The 10000-nt window shown below is 42.6% G+C and overlaps 1 protein-coding gene across 1 annotated transcript in view; it reads left to right on the top strand.

Moving 5' to 3' along the window:
• The window catches only part of COG5 (component of oligomeric golgi complex 5), a 132764-nt gene that overhangs the window by 100 nt on the left and 122664 nt on the right, over nt 1-10000 (top strand). The window contains 3 exon segments of the mRNA XM_032221701.1: nt 1-9; nt 2659-2798; nt 4511-4568. The exon segment at nt 1-9 is cut by the window's left edge and continues 100 nt beyond it. Coding sequence (XP_032077592.1) covers nt 1-9; nt 2659-2798; nt 4511-4568 — 207 coding nt within the window.

Here is a 10000-nt window from a genome sequence, read left to right as displayed (position 1 = left end):
TGGGAGATGGTGAGCAGGAAAGGCCGGGGACGAAGGGAAGGGCCTGCCACCGTTGTTAGCGGGGTTTTAATTACTTTAAACTCCCTCCCCTCCCAAAGACCCCTTGGGTTCACCGGCATTCAATATGTGCCTTGGGGGGGAGGCTGCAAAACCCTCTGGGCGTCGCTAGGTGGCAGCAGAGAGTCAATAGTTGCCTGGAATCCTTTTAATGTAGTGTGGTACAAAGTTGGCCACTTGGACTTCAACTCCCAGAATTCCCCCAACCTGCATTGCTGATGAATTGCAATGGAGTCATGCCTTACAATGGAGTCCATACAGTGCAGTGGGGAATTCTGGGAGTCGAAGTCCACCCAGCCTCAATTGACCAAGCTTCAAATCACTTCCAACTCCCAGAATTCCCTATGGCCTGTTGCATGGTCTAAATTGTAACACATGACTGCGTGGCACTGCGGCAGCCAGTCATGCTTCCTGGGGAATTTTGGGAGGAGGCATCATTTGAAGCTTGGCTGCTTGAAGATGGGTGAACGTCAACTCCCAGAATCCCCCAGCTGGCATTGCTGATGAATTGCAACGCAGTCATGCGTTACAGTGGCGTCCATGCAGTGCAATGGGGAATTCTGGGAGTTGAAGTCCGCCCTGTCTTCAAGTGGCTAAGCTTGATCAACACTGCAGTGCCAACTCTCTCTGTGGTACTTCTGATTTCAGCCCCTAAAAGTTAAACCCCCTTGTGGGATTGCATCTCTGGGTTTCATGCTCTTAATTCAATGTCACTATTGGGGAGAATCACTTTGAGCCCCTCCTGATTTACAGAGGGTCAAAAAGATTATTTTGGTGGAGATATGTGGGCTCAGTTTCCCAAGAGACGAGACGCATGACTCAAACCCAAAGCAACCTAAAGGAACAAGGAAATTGTTCAGGCCATCATTGCTTTAATCTTACAGGGGTGGTAGACAATGTCTATTTTTTTTCAGTGTGAGCGGAAAAGTATAGTGTTTGAGCAGCACATTTTCATGCCTGAGCACCTGAATTTTTTTCATAGATGTCACCCAAGAAAATGAAATCAGTGTTATTTGAAACTCAATTCTACCATGTAAATATCCATTAAGTAAAGAAATCTCCCTATACAGGTAGTCCTCAATCTACGGACATAATTGAGCCCAAAGTTTCTATTGCTAAGTGAGACATTTGTTAAGTGAGTTTTGCCCCATTTTACAACCTTTCTTGCTACAGTGAAGTGAATCACTGCGGTTAAATCAGTAACCTGGTTGTTAAATCAATTTGACTTTCCTGCTGACTTGGCTTGGCAGAAGGATGCAAAAGGTGAGCCCAGGAGTTATTTGCAATTTTATAAAAAAAAGAATATTTGTCGCTGGAGGTTGGGCTCTTTGGTGACCTCTGAGCTTGATGGTTTTCTTGCACACGTTTCATTACCCAACTAGGTAACATCATCAGTGCTGGTAAGGGTCTGCGGCTTGCTCTCATTTTATAATGGTGGCTTGCCCTGTCACTGTTGGTAGATGTTTCATTCCCAACTTGGTAACCTCAGGCCTACATTAATGACATTACCTAGGTTGGTGATGAAACGTCTTAAAGAAAACCACCAAGTTCAGAGAGCACCAGGAAAAGAATCATTCTTGCGAAGTGCTAATACAATATTCATCTTAATTTTTAAAAAATGGTATTAAACTTTCCCGCAGTCTTGTTTCTTCTTCTGGTTTGCATCGTGGGACTAACATGATTTCCAGGATAGTATTCTGACCGAGGCTTCCCAAGAGCATGCAGCAAACTCCTCGTACTGACAAAAACCCCTTTTGTTAATTGACTGTGAATTCTGCTCATTCACATCCAGCAAAGTCTCTCAAGGGAGGATTTACAGTCACAGACCTTCTCTGGCTTGGAGAGATGCCAGGCTGAGATCTGCAGAACTTGGCAAGGAGCCTTGGAGAGTCATGAACCAATTAAGCGTACTAATTGTCTCTTGCAAACTCCACTCCACTTTTGCTCCTCTTTTATGTCCTCTGGGAGGGGCCATTCACCGTCCACCTGTGGCCTTACTCCCAAGTCGACCCCTGTTCTTTAGCTATTCCCTTCTCCTGGCATCTCTGCCCATGCGCACACTGGGAACAGGCTCCAGCTGTTCCTCTGCCTCACTGATGTCTGACTCTGAAGGCAGCTGATAACTGGCATACAGCTCTGGCCCCCTCTCTGCCTCCGACACAGAGCCCTCCTCAGAGCCTTCCCCAGACTCCAGGACTGGCCCATCTTCCTCCCCAACCTCCTCATTGTCCGAATCTGCTGCCAGCTCTGCTGGCCGCTGGTGGGCCACAACAGGTAGAACGTGGTCTGAATCTTCATTTTGGCTGTTAGTATTAGTTCAGCTAAAGAAGTTCTAATTATTTATAAAAGTCTGTGCTTTTAATGAGTACCTATCTGGCTTCAGATGTCTTCAGAGTGCTTTGACAACTAACAGAAGTTTCCAGACAGGGAATTGCTGAGCTACAAGGCATATTTTTGTGGGGGAACCTTGTGGTTTTAAAACTTTATTATAAGTGTCTTTGTTCTGCATAGAGAAAAACTCAAAAAAATGATTCTTGATTCTCTCTGAGCAAATGAAAGGAAACCTTTTCGTCTTTATTTTGCTTCTGTGTTCCCTTTCAGAATGTTACGTGGATTTTTTGCGGGAAGATTTTGATGTGAAGGCGTACACCTCCCAGTCCATCCACCAGGCTGTCATTGCTGAACAATTAGCCAAACTTGCTCAAGGGATCAGCCAGTTAGATAAAGAGCTCCACGTGCAAGTAAGTACCAATTCAAGGTAGACGCGAAATAAAAGGATGAACACAGAATATTGCTTTTGATTGAAGTTATGGATGAGCATCGCCATTTGTTGATAGTCCCAAATTAGTGGAGCTAGGCACAGGTGAAATAAACAGGAGATTGGCTGTTTTGGAACTGAAAAAAGAGATGGGAAGCTTCGGGCTAGTCTTCATAAACCATTTTTTTAAATATTGGGTGAGCATTAGTTTACTGAATGAAATATTAAAATGGATAGTTGTCGGGAAGTCTTACATTTAGCATTGCAGTTGCAATTCCTGGACAGGATCCTAAGAATTATGACATGCGTTCTGCAAACCTTTTATTTTGACCAGTCAGACATCAGATTCCATCCCGTCTGTCTGTCCACCTATCTATCCAGCTATGTATGTATGTATGTATCCATCCATTTGTCCGTCAATTTGTCCGTCTATCCATCCCAGCTATCCGTCCATCATCTGTCTGTCTGTCTATATCACCTATCTATATCATTTGTCTCTGTCGGACTTTCTATCCATCAATCCATCCACTCATCCATTCATTTTGTCAATCCATCTGTCTGTTTGTCCATCCAGCTATTCGTCATCATCTGTCTGTCTGTCTATCTACCATGTTTCCCCCCAAAATAAGACAGGGTCTTATTTTCTTTTGACCTCCGAAATAAGCGCTTGGCCTTATTTTCGGGGAGGTCTTATTATTTTTGGGGTGCAGGAGACGGCAGGCGTGGTCACCTCATGGCTGCTGCTGTGTTGCAATATTTTTGAGGAGGGCTTATTTTAGTGCATGCGCTCAAAAGCCCGATTGGGCTTATTGGGAGGTCTTATTTTTGGGAAAGTGGGGTATTTATCTTTTTCACCTATCTATCATTTATCTTTGTCTTTCTGTCTGCATCCATCCATCCATCCATCTATCCATCCATCTTTGTCTATCCATCCAGCTATCCATCAATCATCTCTCTCTCTCTCTCTCTCTCTCTCTCTCTCTCTCTCTCTCTCTCTCTCTCCATCCTCCCACCTACCTATCTTTTACCTACCTACCTATCAGTGGTGGGTTTCAAAAATTGTTGGAACCTACTCTGTGGGTGTGGCCTCCTTTGTGGGAGTGGCTTGCCACCCATGTGACTGGATATGAAATTATGAATTAGTACTTAGGTCAGTCCAAGTAGCTATTCAGAAACTCTGGCATTGAAGCATGCAAGTCTTAAAGCTGTCAAGTTACAAGATCCTTGCCAGTGGTGGGTTTCAAAAAATGTTTGGAACCTCTTCTGTAGGTGTGGCCTGCTTTCCGGGTCCACTGGTGGAACCTCTTCTAACCGGTTCAGTAGATTTTGACGAACCGGTTCTACCAAATAGGTGCGAACTGGGTGCGAATAGGTAGGAACCCACTTCTGCTACCTATTTGTGTAGTGTACATAGCTGCCTATCTTGCAAACATGGATCTTGGCAATCCATAGAACAACAATTAAAAACAGGTCTGAAGCAATTAAAAATACTCCAACCTGAATGTAACCGAAGGAGAATGGACCAATATCCTATACATAATACCACTACCTTACAGGCTCCCTTTTTCCATGGGCTCCCCAAGCCTGCTGGGAAATCCATTGCTTGAGAGAGGATCCAAATGGATCTTTTTAAATACTTCTAAAATATAAATTCCTTTTTTTTTAAAGCTTCTGATTGATATTTTGACTTTTTAGGTAGTTGCAAGGCACGAAGACTTGCTGGCACAAGCGACTGGCATAGAATCTTTGGAAGGTAAGCAACATTCGTTTATTATAAAATTTACTGAGCGCTTACAAATGGGCCTAAATATAGGCCTTCTAATCAGGCTGTCTCAGTCTTATGTTCTGAATCATTGTTTCTCAACCTTATGAGCTTTAAACTGTGTGGACCTCAACTCCCAGAATTCCTCAGCCAGCCATTGTCACTTTGAACAGTCACTAAATGAACTGTTGTAAGTCAAGGACTATCTGTGTTTTCTTTTCGACCCCTTTCAAACATGAACGTGTTGTACTTATTTATAGTGCCAGCAGGTGGCGCAGTTCTTAACCGATTCTCTGCATGTAACTTTTCTGCCCGGGTGGAAATCTAGATAGATATAAAAGCCAAATACCACTCACTCATCACGAAATCTCCAGAACTGTAAAGCCTACAAACTTGAAACTTTGCACGTATGTTCCTCTTGGCTTCTAGGTGCTCGCTAAGAAAGGATTTTTTGAAATGACCCATCAGATCATTAGTATTTCGTGTACAGTATTATATTCACACGCTCTGATGCTAAACAGTTAGACATTCTACTCCCCCTCCCCACCTGAAAAGAACTCTGTTCCAACTGCCAGTTGCCTTATATTAACACGCTCTGATGCTAAGGAGTTCTACATTAATTTTCAAGCATTCTATTCTATTCTGCATTCTATTCTATTCTGCATGCTATTCTGTATTCTATTCTATTCTGCATTCTATTCTATTCTGCATTCTATTCTATTCTGCGTTCTATTCTATTCTGCGTTCTATTCTGCGTTCTATTCTGCGTTCTATTCTGCGTTCTATTCTATTCTGCGTTCTATTCTATTCTATTCTATTCTGCATTCTATTCTATTCTATTCTGCATGCTATTCTGCATTCTATTCTATTCTGCGTTCTATTCTATTCTGCGTTCTAGTCTATTCTGCGTTCTATTCTGCATTCTATTCTGCGTTCTATTCTATTCTGTGTTCTATTCTATTCTGCGTTCTATTCTATTCTATTCTGCATTCTATTCTATTCTGCATGCTATTCTGTATTCTAGTCTATTCTGCGTTCTAGTCTATTCTGCGTTCTAGTCTATTCTGCGTTCTAGTCTATTCTGCGTTCTAGTCTATTCTGCGTTCTATTCTGCGTTCTATTCTGCGTTCTATTCTATTCTGCGTTCTATTCTATTCTGCGTTCTATTCTGCGTTCTATTCTATTCTATTCTGCATTCTATTCTATTCCATTTTATTCCCTTCCACCCCACCCCACTCTTTATTTTGTATTTCTTTCCGCATTTTCTATTCTATTCTATTCTGCATTCTGTTTCATTCCATTCCATATTTTCCATCCCGTCCTGTCCCATCCCATCCGATCCCATCCCAGGCTGCAGTTGTCTCATCCTCCGAATTCAGACAGTTTTCAAACTGAAAATTTTAATCAGTCCTGGAAGACCTATTAGGTGGCAACCCTAATACATACACTTTCCATTCTGTTAAATAATGCATGATATTGAGTCTGAATCCTGTCTCCTTTATGTGTAAGTGAGTAAGCATCGACAAATGTGTGGGTTGACACATGCTTACTGCCTCATGCCCGTATGCTGAGCCTTCTTGGGTCCATATATAGAATTGGACTCCTACAGAAAAAAAACGACTTTATACTTGCGATGACATCTGTAGCCTGAAAGGTACATCTGAACAAATGTGTGAAAATGTAATTATTGTAGCCTTCGTTAGGAGGAAAATACCAAAAGGGTCTTTTGATAACTGAATGCCATAAAAATGTTAGTGTTTTCCTGTTTTGCTTGGATTGTCTTTTTTTTTTTCTTTTTCCATTTGGAAAGCTACTTCTGCACTGTCACTAGCTTTTTGCAAATCTGTTCTTATATAATGAACTGTGCTTCCCTTAAGTACGGTAATTTCAAAATTACTTTTAAGTAAAAAAAAATGAAATACATCACCTTTTCAGGATGCCCCAAATCTGTGCAACATTACAAATTCTCAGCTCATCTGCCTTAACTATCAATCAGAATAGAGCTGGAAAGAAGGATCTTGGAGGTTTTCTAGTCCAACCCTCTGCTCAAGAAGGGGACCTTATAAACGGTAGATAGATAGATAGATAGATAGATAGATAGATAGATAGATAGATAGATAGATAGATAGATAGATAGATAGATAGATAGATAGATAGATGATAGATAGATAGATAGATTAGATAGATAGATGATAGATAGATAGATAGATAGATAGATAGATGATAGATAGATAGATAGATAGATAGATAGAGATAGATAGATATAGATAGATAGATAGGTAGATAGATAGATAATAGATAGATAGATAGATAGATAGATAGATAGATAGATAGATAGATAGATAGATAGATAGATAGATAGATAGATAGGGGGGTGTAAGTAGGTAGGTAGGTACTAAGTAGGCAGGTAGATAGATAGAGATGGTAGATAGATACCATCTCTTCCTAAAAACCTCCAGTGATGGAGTATCCACAACTTCTGGTGGCAAGGAGTTCCACTGGTTAATTGTTCTCACCGTTAGGAAATTTCTCCTTAATTCCAGATTGCTTCCTTTCTCGATCAATTTCCATCCATTGTTACTCGTCCTGCCTTCTGATGCCTTTTATATTAACTTAGCAGGTCATTTAATAATAAGGTAAAGGTTCCCCTTACATATGTGTTCTAGTCGTTCCCGACTCTAGGGGACAGTGTTCATCTCTGTTTCAAATCTAAGAGCCAGAGCTGTCCGAAGACGTCTCTGTGGTCATCTGGACAGCATGACTAAACACTGAAGGCACACGGAACGTTGTTACCTTCCCACCAAAGGTGGTTCCTATTTTTCTACTCGCATTTTTGATGTGCTTTCGAACTGCTAGGTTGACAGAAGCTGGGACAAGTCACGGGAGCTCACTCCGTTACATGGCACAAGGGATTCGAACCGCTGAACTGCCAACCTTTCTGATGTGTCCCTAATAGAAGACTCTTTTTTTTGGCTTAATCTTAAATCAATCTTGGCTACTTTTAAGATGCGTGGACTTCAACTCCCAGAATTCCCCAGCCAGCACTGACCTACTGGATATCACCCTTAAACACAACCCACTGACATTTGTTGAAATACCATAGCCTTTTTATCTGGTAACTGGTTGAGGATTGCGTGTAGACGTTCCAGATTTATTTATTTATTTTCTGTTAATGGAAAGCTTTAAAAATATTCTGGATTATCCTTCCGGCTTTCGGATTCTGAGCTGCGAGGTTTGAACAGACCGACTGGCTAGGATTTTAGCTTCTTCTGACGGATCCCCGTTCCAGATCCAGCAGCTGAATATTTTTATTTCCATAAACGAAATACATACATAACGCTTGGATTTTTAATGCATGAGTGTTTGCCGGGGGTTGAGACAGTGGTTTTAAAAAAAAGGAATAAATTTAGAAGGCCTCATACTGCTCGGCTGAACATTTTGTCGATTTTTATAATGATTTTATTTCCGGAATATATTTACAATGAGATTTTGATGATTTCAGTTTAAACCCCTTGCTAATACTAGTGCTAATCCCTCCAGTAGGGATTTTTTTTCTTCAAATCAGGAACAATTCTTGGTGCTCTGATCCATATATATAAAAATGGCTGTGTGTGTGTGTGTGTGTGTGTGTGTGTGTGTGTGTGTGTGTGTGTATGTATGTATGTTCCAGCATAACTCTGGAATGCCTTGAGCAATTTCAACCAAATGTGGTACACAGATGACTTACTCTCTGGAAACAAATACTGTGGGGGTAAGACACCCCTAAAACTCCTCAGCGTGTGTGTTCTGTTAAGAGACAGCCTGTTGTGCCTTAAAATGGCTTCTACTGTACTGCTGTAAAAAGGCTTCTACTGTGCAGCGCAGTGGTAACGGTTTCACAGTACTCCACAAGGGGGCTCCCTCTAATAAGGGGGAAAATCCAACATTAGAAATTACTTCAGGTCAGGATATTTTCCTCCTACAAATAGGGTTATCGGCTAGTTTTTGAATATAAACGAAGTGGGCCTTGTCATGTAGAAAGATTAATCCACCGAATCACCTGTTCTCCTCTTCACCTATTTGATGGGTGCCCTTCCCCTCACCCAATGGGTTCAACCGCCGTTCTTTCTCTGTCAAAAGTTGGACCCAAACGCTGCCAGCAACGCCTTGTAAAATGCACCGTGGCGGCTATTAATAGTAAGAGCTGTCAGCAGACCAAGAGTGCCTGAGTAAGCGGGTTCGTATTTTTTAGCCCTGATGTTAACAGCCACTCGTCTGGTGTTGATTGACGGTTCTGGACTGCGATGGGGTTTGGACTGTGGCCAGTGGTGGGTTTCAAAAATTGTTTGAACCTGCTCTGTGGGTGTGGCCTCCTTTGTGGGAGTGGCTTGCCGCCCATGTGACCGGATGGGAGTGGCTTGCCGCCCATGTGACCGGATATGAAGATGCCGACGACACTTGTCAGAACCACCTTAAATGACCTCACACACAGCACTGGCATGCATAAGAATAGGATGTAAACTTGTTTTTTAAAAGGCATCTTTGGTTTGCGTTAAAACAACTTCAACACACGCAACGTTCTGATTGCACCACAAACGCAGTAGTCATCCTTACCTTTCACAGAGGCCCTGAGTTTTATAAATAGGAGCATGATAGTGTAGAATAATCATATCCAAGGACCAGTGGTGGGTTTCAAAAAATTTTGGAAGCTCTTCTGTAGGTGTGGCCTGCTTTCCGGGTCCACTGGTGGAACCTCTTCTAACCGGTTCGGTAGATTTGACGAACCGGTTCTACCGAATAGGTGCGAACTGCTAGGAACCCACCTCTGACTGTGGCGCATCGCGTCGTTTTATTTGTCTTCCAGTCGCAAAGGAATTGAGTTTAGTTGAATTGATTGTCATTGCACCTTGTGCAACTAAATGAAACGCGATCCTCAGTGGGCAATGACGGTTCGGGTTGTGGTGAGTTAAGGAATCCTGAGCAGTCATTAAGCACAACATCCAGGGGTGGCTGGTTTCCTCATTGACTTGACTTCTTGGGTTCCCGCAGGGACGATCACAAGCGAGGATGTTGTGACCGTGGGAAACTGTGACCCTTGGAACTGTGTGCGGGTTGCCAAGGGCCCCAATCACGATCCTGTGACTGTGGGGACGCTGCGACAGCCACAACTTCGAGGACCGGCCATAAGTCTTCTCGTTGAGCACTGTTGTAACTTCGAATGGTTGCTGAACGAGAAGTCACTAAGGGAGGACTACCTGTATAGTCCAAAGCCCCTCCCTGTCTTTCGGGGTTGACAACAATCGGGCCAACCATTCGGTGGGCTCCATAGTATCCTGGGGGTCTCTGGTCTGCTGGCGAAACCATGTGGGGGGGGGGCAACCTTATTATTTCTGCAAGGCTGATGTTCCCCGCATATATCGTCAGTGCCTCTCAGCTTAAAAAGA

Source organism: Thamnophis elegans, chromosome 7, assembly GCF_009769535.1.
Source record: "Thamnophis elegans isolate rThaEle1 chromosome 7, rThaEle1.pri, whole genome shotgun sequence".
In the NCBI taxonomy this organism is placed as follows: Eukaryota; Metazoa; Chordata; class Lepidosauria; order Squamata; family Colubridae; genus Thamnophis; species Thamnophis elegans.
This window is presented reverse-complemented; position numbering and strand designations above follow the sequence as displayed.